General features: G+C 39.3%; 2 protein-coding genes across 3 annotated transcripts in view; one reads left to right on the forward strand and one right to left on the reverse strand.

The window, feature by feature from the left end:
- LOC123306388 (calponin homology domain-containing protein DDB_G0272472) overlaps positions 1 to 18746 on the reverse strand; it is a 147887-nt gene that overhangs the window by 117835 nt on the left and 11306 nt on the right. The gene's annotated exons all lie outside the window — the stretch shown is intronic.
- LOC123306390 (armadillo repeat-containing protein 1-like) lies at positions 11280 to 12322 on the forward strand. The gene has a single exon (XM_044888368.1). The coding sequence runs from the start codon at positions 11298 to 11300 to the stop codon at positions 12111 to 12113; it is 816 nt and encodes a 271-aa protein (XP_044744303.1). The 5' UTR covers positions 11280 to 11297; the 3' UTR covers positions 12114 to 12322.

Genomic DNA, 18746 nt, shown 5'->3' on the forward strand with positions numbered 1-18746 from the left:
CATTCAGGAGTTATAAATAAAAAAAGAGCCATCTGAGTTCTTGGACTATATGTGGCGGTGGTTGATGAAAATCCAACGCTCTTTGTAGGGTTTTCAATGGGATTGAGGTCTGGCTACCAAAGGAACACAGACATATAGTGGAATACCTACAGAAAGTTGGAGTATGGCGAAAACGTTTGAGTCAAAGAAACTTGAGTGATATTTTCAGCATTTTTTTTTTGTTCTTTGAAACCTGCACGTCTCCGAGCAAAAATGTTCAACATCAGCAATGACGAACGCGTGCAAGCATCGAATATACAAGGCGACCACGAAAATCCTCTTCGTTTCACTCATCACTGGTCCTGGCTAGGCCACATCAACGGACAACATGTCGTATTGTTTTCATTCACATGGCGTTTGTATCGCAATTGTTCCGAGGTATTGAATGACCGGTTGTAAGAACAGGAGATCTGAATCTACGGTAACAAGAGACAAGTGAAAGTAGTCCGTATCGAGATCGAAATCGAAGCTATTACATCAGAATCGTTTTTGATCGAAACCGAATAAGATATGCAGGAGTATGGGTAACGTGGTAAAACGATACTCCTATATACGTTTTGCTGGTAGAAATCGTGTTATGCTAAAGCCAGATACAACTTCTACTTCAAAATTTAGAGATTTTTTCATTGAATTGTTAATTCTAAGCAAATATTTTTGAATAAACTTCCTTTCCATATCAGTTTTGAGCATTCAATTATTGTTCGAACAAAATTAAATGATTCACAACTTTTTTTGTCCATTTTTTCTCTATTGGAAAGGGTTGTGAAACTCACTTCTTATGTTAGAAACATGTACACCACAAATTATACAAATATAGCAATAATTCTAACGTCCTTGGAATTGTAGATATGTACATAAAGAAATCAGCAAAGTACTGATGAACCGTCGACTAAGTTAAAAAAAAGCAGTGTTTTCCTTTAGTCCTGTAACCAAATTATAAATATTTCCCAATGAGGTACTATTTTCAATAAATATATAACTGTTATTCATCATATGGATGTATAAATTTTCTTCTTCTGAATTACAAAGGTTCCTCTTGGATGCCAGCACATAATTTCGCAGAGGTGTTCTAAAAGTTTGAATGTTCACTAAACATCGCATACGAAAGGTATGAAATTATGATGCGGATCATCCCAATCAATTGCAGGATAATCTCGATATTAAATTCCACTCTAGACATGCAATTTGGATAAACAAGAATGAGGGGAACCAGTAACGGCAATAATATTGTTCTTCAGATCATCAATTCTCAAGGATGACTTCAACAATCGTATTTCAGAACAGAGGTGAACAAGGTTTTTCCACCATCTTATAATATTTGCAGGAAATATGTGGAATCTATAGGGTGATTCAGTAAGGAAGGCGACCGGCCGTAGATATCTAGAAAACCTGCAACCTTTATTCAATGAACCAAGTCAAGTGAACTCTTTTCTGTTGAAACTCATAATCTCCTGATAAGTAAAACCGTTTTTTTCTCAGATATTAGACAGGAAGACATATCCATAAAGAGTTCCGGGAAGAATGCAAGCACCTCCCAAAACATCCTTCAATCAATATTTGACCCCTACAACGATTACAAGTCGATAAAAAACCTCTTCCGACGTACTCGCATGAATCCTCAACCTTTACGAATCGCACAAGGTGTTCCCCGACCGTCGGAATCTCCAGAGTTTCCGGAGCATAGATCATAGGCGGCTCAGAGATTAATAGGCCCTCTCACGTTATGCAACACGAACGTTAACGCCTTTTTAGGTAAACCGCGTCATAAAAACCGCCGAAATTATATAGGTAACTTTACCGGCCACATACCAGCGGATAGGCCTGCCGTTGCTGGACATCGTCGACTACAGTTACACGCCTAGTTGTCATATCGACATTTTTCCTAGTTGTTGAAAACTTATACCTATGACTCAGGGAAATTCGGCAGTTTCATTCGGCTAAATGACCATCGACATAATTCGCTGATTTGAATCATAGTCATAGTCAAATTCTCAGACGTCGTCTCCAGGATGACGCTGTCGGTTTTCTGCCGTTTTGGCAACGTTGGAGTCGCGTCATATCGGCGTTCCGTGTATGGACGGATCGGGGTCTTCCGTATGGCATGAATCAATTGGTAATCGAGTCCTCTCGACCGACCCCAGATCGAAATAAATCATCTAAAACGCGCCGAGTGTAATGAACCGAATCACGGGGCTTAATTACTCGGCTGCCGTCCTTTCGTGTCGGACTAGCGGGGTTAGACCCGGAGTTATTTACGGCACAGTCGGCTGGATCGAACGGTTCATGCGACAAGTTCGACGGGGACTGATTGGTTTCGGTGAACGACCAAGAACTTCTGGGGTATTTCAATTCTGCGAAATATAAAGCAGACAGGACTTGAATATTACTCTGTTGTTTGGAGTTTAGTCCCCAAACATCCACCAAAACTCATGGATTCGATCCAGAAAAGAGAAGTATGACTGACTTATTCACTGTCCGACTTTAACAGTCTGTCGTCAGATGTTCTGGTGAAAATTTACTGTTATGGTCGATACTCCGCTCAGCAGCATCATGACAACATGATTTCCAGTGGAGTATAATCTCCAGAATTCGAAATAAGAGTAAACAGGCTGATACTTTTCATTCAGGAACCAGGTTATATCTCTCTAGTCATCTATAGCAAAATGAAATCTTATTTCTATTCAAGAACACTATGAACCTAAAAGAAAATATCAGAAATGTTCAATTGCGATACATTCTGACTGTCAGGCTGAGATCAAAGCACGAAGCTGCCATGTGAACGACTATAGTATGGTATGGGAGTGCCGAAGAAAAATAAACAGGCAAGAATACAAGGTCTGTTTAGTCTGAATACCTACAAAAGAAGTGTTCCAGGATAAGGAAAAAACTGAAAGATAAACACCGTGACAGAATCATCCTAAGAAAGATCATTCCCGAAAGTTCCTTAAGAATTATTTGAACCAGGGTCGTTGTGGCTCAGTTAACCTTGCATTTTCTGGTCTTTACCCTACTTTTTCATAGGAACCCAAGGAGGTCGTCAATGGTGTTGATAAAACCGACAACATATTCCCCATATGAATGGTTCTTAGGTCAGTCAGCTCTGGACACTTGCATACCATGTGTTCAGCTGTTTCTGCTTCTGATCCACAGAGCCAACCAAATATGATCTGCTGACTCCCCCATACGGTACAAATGTTATTTGTATCGACAGTGCCCTGTCAGCAGTCCCACCATCACCCGAAGATCAGCTCGTGACAGCATTAGCAGTTTTCTGGTGTAGGTCTGTAAAATTATCACGAATTTCTTTGACTGAGTTAGTCCAGGAGTGCTTCTCCAGAGGGTTAATCAGTTGTTCAACTCCAATTGTTGGACAGCTGCCTATATTGGTCTTTTCCAAACCCACAGAGAGGCTCAGGTCCAGCAGATGTTAACCTTCATGCTTTTTTTGCAAGTTCATTGGCTTTTTCATTTCCTGCAACACCACAATGCCCTGGTTCTCATATTAGAGTAACACTATTGGCTCTGGACAGTTGCTTTATGGTATTATGGCTGAAATGTAGGAAGTATCTTGAATTCATAGTAAGAGCTGCACCTTAGGCTCCTACTGGATTCCTTACAGGACATTTCTGCCTGAGGAACCATTCAACGAGAATGTATCTAGAAGAAACTGACGATTGCAGATTCTGTTGGTGGGAGAAAGAAATTTCAGAACTTCTGGTGATGCAATGCCTCGCCATTGCTTTGGACTAGAAACTTCCAAGAGCTAGGAAGTTACCCCCTTAAAGCCATCCCAGATGATGGTGTTCATTAGATCTCTGGAAAAGAGCTTGCTGAGGTCACAGTGTATCAAAACCCTTCGTTAAATCCACTATCTACATCTACAAAGATCGAAGATGTGAATTTTTTATCATCCCTGATTTCTATTGGTTTTCTCAGTAGAGAAAAGAGAGATTGAGTTTGTTCTGTTGATTTTCAGCTGAAAGCAAAATATTTCTAGAAAAGAAGACTTGCCTTAGGCTTAAATTGAGATGAAGAAGAAGCAAGAACACGAATTATACATCCTGAAAGCTCAGGAAATGCCTCATAAGCTCCATCTCGCAAATTCCCACATCTCGCAAAACAACCAGATAGGGTCAAAAGGCTGAACTTTGCGTCCGCTATCGGAACCATCTGAAGGCATTCTTTCGCAATGCCTCCGTTCCCCGTCCACGCGTTTTTTTCCGAATGAAATATGAAAATAGAGCCGTAACTCCGTCGACGAGATGAGCCGCTAAGATTGCATACCTGCCGTATATACCTGCTGCAGCGATTACCCTGAGAATGATATCCGAGACCGAGTGACACGCCAAAACAATTTTCCACGTCGGTATCAGCCAGGCGTTCGGTCATTTAAATGTTAATGGAAATCTCTTCCTCGAGAGATATCGAACGTTTAAAATGCAAATAGGACGGGGTTGGATGTACGCCTGACTTTGATGTATAAATATTGCCGGATTACTTGTTCGTTAAGTGTCGCGTGGAGGAGAATCAATTTGATTTGTGCGAATTAGAGGTTGGGTTGTATGTTACCCACTCGTATGGCCATCGTATGTTGTGCAACATACATGTGTCTTCGAATTTTGACACAAGTAATTGGTTCTTAAAAAGATCTAGATTTTCTAAACCGAATTTTCATAAAAACTGCGACTGAATGATGGCGATTTCATTTATCGTGCGCTGTGATATACATCCTTGTTTTTCGTCTCTAACTCGTACAAATATTTCAACAGTAGATTCTTGAGGTCAAAAGAAACACTTTTATCCTTTATCATTTTTTCCGAATCGGCTCGGTTTGAAAGATACAGGCTGTTGAAAAACCATAACAAAATGTAATTCTTAATCCTATCTCACGAACGGTTCTATCGAATGAAATGAATTTCGGAATGTAGTTTCTCATTTATTTGATGAATCTTTTTCGAACACAAGATATCAGCCACGTCTTCCAGTTTTCTTATTATAGCCATTACGTACCATAAAAATACAAAGAATTCGAAGAAACAAACTCTTGAAACTAAGTTGAACGCAATCTAATGAATATTTGATCGTTTTGTAAAATAACAGTATTCTTCATATTTTCTCGTATGATGTGACGTTTTCGAGTAATTTGATGTTTGATGTTAAAAAAAACCTGAAATTGGAAAAATTGGGCACTTTGGCTGAATACAACTATGTTTAAATGATCCACAGTTTTTCCTGTTCGATCCACAGATATGTAGTGTCACAGATTTAGCTAGTGATTCTGAAGGTAATTCTGTTTTTCCAAAAGTGGCAAAGCTCATCATGAAAACTTTAAATCGCTATATCTTCTTATCAGCGCCGAATCGGAAAAAATGGTTAAGGAAAAAAGTGTTTCTTTTGACCTCAAGAATCGGCTGTTAGAATATTTTTACGAGTCAAAGATTCACCCTGTAGATTGTACTATGACAGAATATAAAGAAGTTTGAGTTTGGCGAATAAGTATTTAGGGCCCGTTTGCACCAATCCCCCTTTAAAATGAGTACTTAACTAAGCGTAGCTTAAAGTTAATGGACGGTTAATTTTATTTCCAGTTGCACGACTGCGGCTTAACAGAATCTTAAGTAAGGGGCCCTTAAGTTTTGATATCTAGTGATATTTCAGTTTTTTATTTTGGTGCAACTTCATTCTAGTCCAATAAAGCCTTTTCATTGGTTGGCCGGTTGAAGATGATCGTTGTCATTTCATTAACCTAACTTTATTGTCCTGTCAGTCAGTGTCAAGTAAACTATTATATTATTATCAAAGAGTGACAACTTTTTGTCGCTGAATTAGCATTATTATTGATAATGAAATGGATTGTCAAATAAAAGGTACTTGACGTTATTAGAGAAACCACAGCAGTTCTGCAGCCAGTTTATGAGTTCAACAAATTATTTTAGGTTAGAATCCCGCCCTTCAATACCTAAGTGGTCATTACAGGAGCGCTTAAATTTAAGGCTAGCTTTAGCCATTTGAATGTCACTTAACAGTTGGTGCAACGTAATTTAAGTTGAGGGTTCATTTTAAGGGACACTTAACACTAAGTGCGTTTGGTGCAAACGGGTCTAAGCAGCCTTCACCGTCTGCTAGAGATCAGGCATTCCCTTCTACTACCTTCCCAATTGTACATCATCGAGGCTCATCGACAGGTTAACTAGGTTAAAACAGCCATTCAAGGGCCTGTACAGAAATACAATATTGAGGTAGTTAGTTTTTCACCTGCGTTTTATTCATCTGAAAATTCTACATTCATTCAGCCGTATAACCTGATTAATGAGCTGACATTCTGTATTGATTATCTAATAGAAAAATGCACTAACAGGTTCAATTTTTGTTTGAATTACGCAGCTATTCGTGTATAATTAGGGAGTTTGCCTTGGTTGCTGAGTTCTCAAACAACTACTTGAACTTTATAGGACAGAAATGGATTAATCTTTCGTGGCTGAGTATGATCCATTCGATTATGTTGATAACACTTTTCTCCTAAATGACCCAATCTTCCTAAGCAACAAAAATTGTAGCCATTTCTGGCACAGAAGCTTAGGGTTGTCGTTTAACACACCCAATTATCCTAGCGTCCGTGGCTTGGTGGTTGAGGGGTCGCACTTCGGCTTAGTATACCGCAAGGTACCGAGTTCGATCCCGAGCTAGGGAAAAAATTTTCTAGTTGATACGGGTACATGGGTACGGGGCCACCATTTACTGTTGGCTTAAAATTAACAGTGTTGTGCCTAAGGTGGCGTAAGGACACAGTAACAAGGCCTACACAGAACACCTCACACAAGCTCACAGAACTTCTGAGGGGAGGATCGGGGTGATATGATGTTACATCGCTGGTAAAGAAATTTGATGACCAGTGGCACCCTGATTGACGAGGAACAAATCGCCCCTTTCCGGATTTCAGCCCGGAAAATAGAGGCGCCGCCGCTGCCGTTCGCGCGCTCGTCCGTTTTCCCAGCGGCCGTTAATTTTCGTGTACCGTTCGGTTCGCGGCGTGGCCGATATTAGTTCATTGTCACGATTTCGTCCTGAATAGAACGCGCGCCGTGCGACGGTATTTGTTCTGCAAGAGTACCGCAATCGGAGCGTGGCAAAAGTGCCGGCTCCCGCGTTCTTCGTCGTCGGAACGGATGCAGATGAAATGAGTTACAGCTCGTTGCGTCACGGCGAAACGCGCGACCTCCCCTAGGTCACCGGCAGGTGAGGAAAACGAAGCCCGGGTCAACGGAGGAGACGCCACGGCTTCCTGGAGGATCGCGACGTTTTGGTCCTGCGAGATGTCATCGATGAATTTTAAACATTGCTTCTTCATTCACCATATTAGAAATATTTCAGGAGAAAACGGGAAAAAAATATAAGTTTTCACCAGAACGAGCCTCTTTCGGGAATGAGGCCTGCTAATAGAGGCTACTAAAGGCTTCAAACTCAATACAAATAAACATCAATGCGTGTATCCTAAATTCAGAATTCGAATTTTCATTACTTAATGACTAGTTTCACTAGGCTTATTAGATGAAGGGTGTGTCTCTCAAAACGAAACATACAGGATAGGAAACGAAATGAATATTGAAATCAAGATCAAATTCACAACAATATCACTTCAATCCTAAGTCTTGCAACCCCAACCACACGGAACTTCACTCTATTCCACCCATTGTACTCCTCTATTCCACTCTACCCTACTCTACTCTACTATACTCTACTCTACTATACTCTACTCTACTGTACTCTACTATACTCTACTCCACTATACTCTACTCCACTATACTCTACTCCACTATACTCTACTCTACTTTACTATACTCCACTCTATTCTACTCTACTATACTATACTCTACTCTACTCTACTATACGCTACTCTACTATACGCTACTCTACTATATTCTACTCTACTCTACCCTACTCCACTATACTATATTCTACTCTACTCTACTATACACTACTCTACTATACTCCACTCTACTATACGCTACTCTACCCCCATTGAACTCTAAAAGAGTTCTTTTAGAGTTGAACTCTAAAAGAGTTCTTTTAGAGTTCAATGTCTACCCCTCTTTACTCTATTCTACTTCACTCTACTCTACTCTACTCTACTTCACTCTGCTCCATCCGAATCTACTGTTGAGTTTTCACGAAAAGAATGACGTATCACTAATTTTTGTCGAGGAATTACCCCTCAAATTTTTTCCACAACCGTTCATAATATCGGGCGTCTCAGGTTGCCTGTCCACCCTTAAAACATGGTTATCTTGAATAATATGTCCCATAAAGTAAGTAAATCGCACATCGATTGGGAAACCTAGAAATATTGCACGACACCTTGCAGATTTACCTTGTATAACCAACTTTCTCACACGGTGTAGCTACTGTTGAATCTCTACAATTGTGTGAGCCATGATGAGTCCAAGGGCCGGTTGTAGGAAGGTCCATTAAGATTTGATGCCCCACCAGAATTTAAAACTGTATGTTTTGAAGGGAAAATAGAGAGAATAGAGAACAAATGAGCCTTTTCGTTAAATTTGCAGGGTACTTCGACTTCCATTCCTCTATGAAACATTATCATCGATTATTTTTCGAAACTCACAGAAAACATCATCTTCAATGAACTTTTCTATGCAGATTGTGTTGAGAAAGCAGTTTTCCCTACTACTTTCAGAAATTTTTCAGTCGTTCCAATATGTTCTTTGAAATGATTGATTTTTTCTTACTTACACACCTAATACTAACTGGCTATTGAATCACAATGATTCTCATGATTCTGTATGAAATCTATTGGGAGTCAGTTTATCAAAGATCCTGTGCTGTATTTCATCGAATCATCGTACAGCCGTGAACGAAAATCATTACCACATTACACAATATTAATGCAAATTGATTAATTTAATCGAATTACTCACCAACATCCACCCACGGTACGAGGAAGCAATTATATGCTTAGTGATGCATGGAGACTCACCTGCAAAAAATATTAATGCGATGAAGAACGATCTACATTCAGAAAAGTGTTCATTGAAAAATTTAATGATAGCACATGTCATAAACAGAGATTGTACGATGGTGTATGAAACTGTGCAGTTTGAATGCGAATACAACAAACAACAAATCATCTACAGATTCGAATACTAAAGATCTTGATGATATTCTCCATTTTTTCTCAATTATTCGGAACATTTTTTGAAGTATCTTAATCAGGATTTTGAGCAACGACAGCCTTAGCATGTCAAATTGGTACTTGTTGCAAGGACGTTTTCATTTCAATTGGTTGCTTTATAGACCATACATACACAGACATAGTGCAGAGTCTCCACCATCAAGAGAAAACCATGTAGACTTGCATACACAGGGTGTCCCAACAAAAATCCGAAAAATGACCGAGGGAGAAAAAGACCGAAGAAATCAAGTGGCGGAAGAGAACCCCAAGCCCGCCACTGTCCCCCGGGATAAAATTCCATTTCACCACGTCCGAGCAACGAACGTGACACCGCCAGATAAGAACGGATTGAAGAAAATGCGTTCAGCGGGCAGGCGGACCACGTGACCGGGTAATTTTTGCTCTCTCTCCGGCGCACTCGACTGGTTAATGATAATTATTCAAAGTGATGGCGTAATTAATCGACCACTCGGTATGCACGAGCGAGGGTGCCGGGGGCAAAGGGGTTAAGTAACTGTAACTCACGTGAGGGGTTCTACGGCGATCTAGTCTTCCATGAGAAAGTAACGGGATTCGGTGTTGTTTCCTCGGAAGACGTGTTTAATAAGGTGGTGCATCGATTTGCACCCACGCGAGGTGGGGCCGGTGCAACAGAGAGAGGAAGAAGGATAGATTGCATCTTATCGAAACTGCAAAATCGAGTTGACTTTGCTCTGGATCGAAATTGTCAAATATGCTCCGTTCACATTTATTTTAGCAGTCTGTTGGCCATGAAATGATTTCCTCAAGTTTTTGTAACCAGAACGGTGTATGGTTGGCACTCATGAAATGTCGTTAATGTCATAACGCCGTTGCCACAACTATTATCAATTTTTATTACGAAAATGCCGAAAGTGATTGAGAAAAGGGAAGACAGGGTTTCAGGAAATGCTATTTAGCATTCAGGTCCGCTCATTCAAATAGGTATACCAAGATATTCTAAAATCCACAATACGTCAGACGGTAGCGAACATATTCAATGTATCTAAGTGAATTTATACAATGTTTCATCTGAATCTAAACGACTTATATTTCAGCTCAATATTTTCACAATCAGAAAGATTGTGGATGAAGAGGATGACAAAGAATTTCCTTCTATTGGCAGACCCAAAAAAGCGATGGCATTTGAGAATTTCATGTTTGAGTGAATTAATGCGAAAAGTTAACTGCAGGATTTTCGATGAATGTCATCGTAGAATAAGTTCCCGAAAATTGATTTTTCAATTTTCATTTGACTTGTCCTATATATTGTAAATGTCTGAAGGTACCAATAAATACCTAATTATTATTATTATATCAATGTATTAAGATGAACAGCCACAAATACGCGTTTGTGGTCCTGTTAATTGTTTATTCATGTGAAATTTGTGTTCAAAGGTGAAGTTCATCTTGACTTGAAACTTCCTTTAATTTCTTTTACTTATATTGATGCAAGATGATTTTTGCTGAAGAATTTAACATTCTTGTCATTATCTGTCAATTCCTTCGGGAGATACCCATTCCCAACCACTGCATCACATGCATTTCATCTTCGGCTCAATATTTTTGAAATCTACAACTGATGTAACGTATTCAAATTTTAGCCAAAGAAGATAACGAACATGAACACTCCTCAAGCTAGTGCATTTTATGATATTATACTGATCTCTTGTATTTTCCATGCAAATAACTGGATTTGGTATGCCTTCAATCAGTTTGTACAAACTTCAATTATGTTCGTCACATATTTTCCGAAGAGATTCGACATTGTGATAAAATACGTAATAACAGAAACTTTTACGTAGAACGGGCAACATAGCGTTGATTTAAAACCCAAAAATGTTTTGACAAGCGTCATAACCCCACATTTTCGTACTATACAGAGTGAAATGTGTCAAATTTCCATGGCCAACCGAGTGCTAAAATAAAAGTGAATGGAGTATACCTAATGACCATGAAAATATTCAGTAAAATGCCAATGAATGGATAACTATTTTCGATGATAAAAAAAGTAAAATCGATGTATGTCGAACTGACATCACTCAAATAAAAAATGACATGTCGCAGTGATATCAATACAGAAAATAGATCTAGAACAGAATGTCTAATAACCCTCAAAACTTACAAAAACCTGAGCCAAACTGCGGAAAACCACGAGGCTCTGCTCCAAGAAAAAACCCCCCTACTATATCCTGCGACCCTGCTTGAAGAAAAAGATGCGACCGTTGTTAGCTTATCATTGGACATTCTAGAAAATTTCATATCGAACGAAAGCACTCACTCAACTATCCTTTCAACATTTGGAATTTATGAGGCGCTGCAATCATTATCTTTGAAGAGAAGAAACAAAGATTACCAACTGAGTAATAGAGCTGAAGAACTGGTGGATATACTGCGATCAACTGCTCCTCCTGCTTTTGGAACCAGAAGTAGATCTAATAAAACTCAGAATCAGAAGAGGAACACTGTGTATCTCTTACAGATTCAAGAACTGAACAATACCAACAAGAAAAGACTGGACAGGATGCTGGTGAAAACAAGCGGAGTCATTTCCTTCTTGATCGACTTGGAAAGAAAGCGATGTACGATTCGACTCTGTCAAAACACCAGTATACAATCTCTGGCAGTGAAAATTCTGGAAATTTGCAAAATGACCCCCATGATCGTAACCAAGGACTTGATAAGTGGAGAGGAGGTTTTGAAAGACTTGATCGAAGGTACAACGGATAAAACGGTACTTGAGTATTATACGGATGAAGGAACTCCCCCAAAAAACACAGCTTTGACTAGAACCATCGATTTTGTCAAAAACGGGAACTGTTTGTTCAAATCTGTAACAGATTTTTGGAACGAGTCTTTTTACTGGTGATATTTTTGAGGTTAGTGAAAGGGGCTTCAATACTGCGTTGAGTTCGTGATGTTTCTGTTTTATTGTAGATGTATAGGTATTAGTTTTTTACGAGTTTTGGGTGGATTTATTATGATATCATTAAATTATATGCTGTATTATGAATATTTCAGTGAATTATTTTGACCAATATTTTCAAACAAACATGAGAATAAACACATAAACATTGATATACCTATCATTCTGAAATTCTAATTCATCCAAGAAAACATTGATTCAGATGAGATATTACTAACTGAAATTCGATTGAACTTTTATCGTAGTACCCACACAAAGTCGATAAATTATACATTAATTCTATCCCTATTCTGCAAGGGTACCAAATCAATCAAGGGACCCAATCAAGGGATTGAGGAGACAAGCAAGAAAGTAAAACAGACAATGAAGTAGCAGATGAACTGAAGACGCTGATCGGATCAGTCCCATAATGTCCGAATAAGTGATAAAAGTAACCCTAGTATTCTCAGGCTTGGTTAATTTGTTACACTCAAGCTAACCCTGGAATACAACAGGAATAATCCAGTCTTCTTCAAATCAATGACCTAAAATCTCGAAAAATCAACCGGATTCGGGTCTGGAAATAACTGGGGCTACTCAAGACATAAATCACCTTCCGCAGATTCCAGACATTCCTTGTAGCCTACTCTAGAATACATACAGAGCTCCAGGTGTTCTTCCAAAGCCTGCTCTGGTTGTTTTAGTTCCCGTCAATGAACGGAACAGCCAGACCGGCACCTGGCTTGACGTAGTCCCAACCTGCCACTGCCTGACCATGCGGAAGCGAGCGCATTCATCACAAAGTTCGCGAAGAACTCAAAAGGAACTTGTTTCAGTATCCCACAATATCTTCAATTTCATCATGCTTTGTCGATTCGATGTTTGGAGTTCCTCGTTGAGCTGAACGTGGAGGGCAAATATTGGACGTCATCAAGTTTGTCATGTTTTGAGGGGAGAGCCGTAGATCTGATTAATTGACAGTTTTATGTGATGTATGGTCGGGATAGACACTCGAAGTGAAACTCGATCGAGGATTTGATTGAGCTGACGGTCGATATTCAGTGTATTTTGCATGAATTCAAGTGTTCATTCAGTCTGACACTGATTACTTGAAGATTGTCTTACCCTGCACAACAAAACTCACAGCAGAATTACGAAAAAAATAGATATAGTGATGATGATTTCTGTCTGTCATTGTCCTCATCGAAGAATCTCGTGAAACCCTTGATAGTTTACTTCACGAAGTCTTTCTCCGAAGGTGACATCCATCGCGTTTCCAGAAGAGGCATAAATTGAAACCGTCCTTCCATCCTACCTACAGAAAATTCCAAAACGGGTGTAATCCACGAATTCCAAGTAGTAGGATCGCCGGAGGCTGTCTCGTTACCACTTCCACAGGAATTTCCCTCGCAGCATCTCTCTCAATTAATCATTTTCGAATGTCTACAAGTCCGCCGAGTGCGGCTTATCATTAAGTCCTACTCAAGATACGAACCTAAAATCAACGGCTCGTCTGGAAGGTATAATCAGAAAAATTAGGATTGCTAGAATATGGGACGCCGTCGGCCGCGTGCATGCCACGATGAAGAAGAAGAAGATCGAGATTCTACTCCGGCGACATCGTTAAGTGGTCATTTCAGTGCTCGATTTGGGTCAACGATGATAGGGGACAGTAGTCATGGCGGGCATTTGGAAAGAGGATTGCCTTTGGAGTAGCAATTCTTGATTGAGTTGAAATAAGTTGAAAACACTGTGCCCGGGTTTCAGAAACCTTGATCGGGGAATCAACGCTTGATTGACGAACACGCGTCTGTTTCTTTTCAATCGATAATTCAGTCATGATCGTCCAGAATATCATTCTGTCATCAAATTATGATCCATATAAATGCATTCAATGATTCTCAATTGCTACTTCTTCAATATATTCAGAAATGAAAAGGTTCCAGTGATTTCGTTTTAGAAATCGCGAGACTGTCAAATCGTTGATCGGACAATCAAAGTTTTGTGAAACTCGCTGTATGAATGTTACACCAAGTAAGGTTGCGGTATGCACTTAGAGCATGTGTTCTATGTTCTAAGGCCTTGCCTCATATAAGAGAGGGTCATTTTCTATTACTGTCAGTTCAATCACTCGTTGTTTATGTGAGATTTTATCATTTCTTCATCCTTTCTTCTTCTGGCTGAGAAATGAGTCAGCAGATCATTCAATCTTTCGAAAACTACTAGAGATACTTCAATGAAAACTGTTTCAGCCATCCAGTTTTATCCGATGCAAATGTTGAAAAGTGCTCGCATTTGTGCGAGCTGTGAGAGTTGAATATTTGGTGTACTTTAAAGGCAACGGATCTTTGTGCAGTCCTGCTGACGTTCCGTGGGACGGTTTCAACGCCTGTCGAAGGCAACTACGATCTCGAATATACGATTGTTTATCATTTTGATTCGCGCCGCGCGCTGCCTCGGACTTCCTGCTCCGTTTTTGCCTCTATGGATTTATGGCTTTGTTCCCATGATTTATATCTAGCTGGGTGCCGTATCTGATCCATCTCTAGGTCCGTTATTCCTTCTCACGATCTACCAGATGGAATTCACCGGAGAAATGGCGATGTTTTCGAAAAAACGACCGTTTAACTGTGGGATGATTCTGAATTGAAAAATGCACGAGCAGAAATAATAATTGTTGTTGATCCCGGTACGGTTTTTTGATTAGGGTGAATTGCCATAGTGCGATTCGTCTATACAAGGTGATTCAGCGCGACGGCTTATTAGACGTCCGAAAGCAACCCACAACTTTCTCATTTCAAATGACACACCCAGTATCGTGAATATTCGTTCGGTAAGTATCGCACTTTGCCCTTAAAGTGTAATGGGCCTTTTTCAGTGTTGTTCTCACCAGTGCGCCATCTATAGTCTCAACTCTCGGTCAAAATGTTGAAGGTGGGTGTTCATCAGGGCTCACTATTGTTATCTAGTGAAAAGTCGTTGTGTTTATTATTATAAAAACCCTTTTTCATACCTGGAAACGATCGATTCTTCCAAGCAAGATCTGAAGAGATGCATGATGATGATCAATAAAACATTCTAACTTAAATGTCCACAAAACACCTCATCTGAGGTAGATGATGATTGAAGACTTTGTTAGCTTGGCTGCCAACTGGGTAGTAAGGTTTAGGTAAACGATCAGACTAGTGTATCTACCTATTCAAGAAGAAGTTAATATGGATGAATCAACCAAGAGACTGTGGAAGTAGTTTCTTTATGGGTGGCAATATTTTACAAGAGGAATATACGAATTCATTTCTTCTTCCCGCAGTATCCATCTGGCTGACTGACTTCAACAAGAAACATCTATTACCACTAAATGAATGAATATCAGAATCATCTCTTGACTCATAACGTACCATATGACGCCGCTCCATCATTACTCAATTCAAAGAGGCCACCATGCATCTTCTAAAAAACCCGTATCATCTCAAAAACGAAGAAACATTCAATCGCGCAAGGTTCTAACTCCCGCCATTCAATCGAAACGCTCTCAGCATTAGCGACCTTTTGTTATTAACCATTTGAGATTCTCCGAAACCCTTTCCTAGCTTCAACGCCGCGGCGGAGCTAATCGGAAACATCTGCTGCGACTTCTAAACAATCGAATGAACGCGCGTCGATGCCTCGGAGCTGAGCAGGGAGATGATTCGACTGTTTTCGCTAATTGAAAATGACAATAGAGTATACGTTCTGTCTTTAAGTAATTTCTCAACGTTGTATGCCGGTATCTTTCCATGATTTCTGCTTTGGAATCGCACCGTGGTCGTAGAAGTTGCTGCTGAATGGCCATAAATCAACGTTTCCATGGGCAACACATTGTCTTCTAAGAAGGATGATAAACTGTTGGAAATTATCCAAGATGCACTACCCGACAGACGACAAACACTCCATTTTTCAAGTGGAGTTTGTGTACACCTTGAAGGTTCGTCTGCCGAAGGTTAGCCTTCACAAACAGGTAGAAGTAATGAGAAAAATAAGGAAGAATCCTTTCAGCGTAAAAGCCCATAAGCGACCAACTCAGGAATCCGACCATAATTTCCATCGATCCAGATAGGCAATCTTCCAATTGATGTTGCAGAACCAGCAGCTCTATATCGCTTTAATAACAACGTGGAGCAATCAATGCTACGGCCCATACGCTGAAAATACTTAAGCCTACTCCATTTCCACAGATAAACAACGCAGTGCACGTAGAGAAAAAAAAGTAGGGTCTTCGAGGCGGCTTAAAAGATAAGCGCACCATTTAATAGTCCAGTTTAAAGAGCTAAAAACCACCGGCAATACCCTTGTTGAACGTGTAATTTAGCGACAACACTATTATGGTTATATCGTTATGAATAGTATTATGGTAAACTACGGACTCGTTCTGTAATTTGTTTTATCTGTGGCATAAAGTAATAGCACGTTATATGTTCGTGATGAGATAATTATTGCTCTGATTGCTACGAAAGCATGTTGCAGAAAGTGCCTGACAATGAATGGAGGGTATAGGGGACACCTGTTGGTATTATTTTCGTTGACGTGAGGGCGTATTGCCATGTGCCAAGCCTAGAAACGCGTCCTGCCTCACTTCTACTTATTGACAGCAAATCCTTACATTATAGTACTGATGTAACCTGTTCTTTAGGAAAGATTTTGCAAAGATAGGAAGATACGCCAGTTTTGATGTATGTAGTTCCCAAACGCGGTATTTCTCCACTCGACCATGAGCTGATACATTCACGAAAAATAACCTTCACATGAATCTTGTGATGGGAAATGGCACTCAAAGTCTCAAACTGCTCGTGGCCCATAACAACAACGACTTCTGCTGACACCATTTGAAAGACGCTGATTTTTTACCGCTACCACTTAATAATTGTGTCGCCATTAGACTTTTTCGAATTGTATACCGTGAATTTTGCGTCGAAGATTATTATTATGAGATTAGCGAGGTCCCGGACTGGAAAGGAACGTTTTTTCGCAACAAAAATCACGAGATTACGCAAAATGTTTTGTTTGAACAGAACGGTCTAAATCTGAGTCGTTTGGAGTTGGAGTTATTATCTGCGCCACAGTTTATCGCGTTGGTGAAACTGTGAGGTTTAGAGTATATAGAGCGTAGTGTGAGTGTGGTGGAGAGCAATTTAGCCTATTTTCGATGACATCTGTTACAGCGAAAATGTCTTCTTATCTATACTCCATTCATTTTTATTTTAGCAGTCGGTTGGCCATGGAACTTTGCACATTTCCCTCTGTATAGTACGAAAATGTGGGGTTATGACACTTGTCAAAACATTTTTGGGTTTTAAATCAACGCTATGTTGCCCGTTCTACGCAAAAGTTTCTGTTATTATGTATTTTATCACAATGTCGAATCTGTTCGATATGCGACGAACATAATTGAAGTTTATACAAACTGATTGAAGGCATACTAAATCCAGTTATTTGCACGGAATATACATGAGATCAGTATAATATCCTAATATGCACTAGCTTAGTTAATGTTCGTTATCTTCTTTGACTAAAGTTTGAATACGTTACATCAGTTGTAGATTTCAAAAATATTAACCCGAAGATGAAATGCTTATGTTGAAGTGGTTGGGAATGGGTATCTCCCGAAGAAATTAACAAATAATGACAAGAATGTTAAATTTTTCAACAAAAATCATCTTGCATCAATATAAGTGAAAGTAATTGAAGGAAGTTTCAATCAAGATGAACTTCACCTTTGAACCAAAATTTCACATGAATAAACAATTAGCAGGACAACTGGCGCGTATTTGTGTCTGTTCATCTTAATGCATTGATATAATAATAATAATTAGGTATTTATTGGTACCTTAAGACATTTACAATGTATAGGACAAGTCAAATGAAAAATAGAAAATCAATTTTCGGGAACTTATTCTACGATGACATTCATCGAAAATCCTGCAGTAAACTTTTCGCATTAATTCACTCAAACATAAAATTCTCAAATGCCACCACTCTTTTGGGCCTTCCAATAGAAGGAAATTCTTTGTCATCCTCTTCATTCGCAATCTTTTTGATTGTGGAAATATTCAGTTGAAATATAAGTCGTTTAGATTCAGATGAAACATTATAAGTATAAATCCTCTTACATTGAATATGTTCGCTACCGTCTGACGTATTGTGGATTTTATAATATCAGGGTATAACTATTTGAATGAGCGAACCTAAATTCTAAATAGCACTTCATGAAACCCTGTCTCTTTTTTCAATCACTTTTGGCATTTTCGTAATATTAATTGATATAAGTTGTGGCAACGGCGTAATGACATCAACGACATTTCATGAGTGCCAACCGACTGCTAAAATAAATGTGAATGCAGTATATATGGAAATATCTAACATTCCTTGAGATCTTCGTTCAAGAAATCTATATGGTAGCATCTATGGAGGTGATTTCATCGTTTCAAACACAAATTTTCTGTCTATTTTTGAAATAAAAGTGATATCGAAAACAAATTTCCGATATTCTCCCTATTAAATCATCGTTTCCAAACATTCTATCAGGAAACCAATGTATGATCTGGCGCGCACATATTCAAG

The sequence above is a fragment of the Coccinella septempunctata genome, chromosome 2 (genome assembly GCF_907165205.1).
Source record: "Coccinella septempunctata chromosome 2, icCocSept1.1, whole genome shotgun sequence".
Lineage (NCBI taxonomy): Eukaryota > Metazoa > Arthropoda > Insecta > Coleoptera > Coccinellidae > Coccinella > Coccinella septempunctata.

Coding starts and splice junctions, on each gene's coding strand:
- LOC123306390 (XM_044888368.1), top strand. CDS start 11,298: ATGACATGTCGCAGTGATATCAATACAGAAAATAGATCTAGAACAGAA.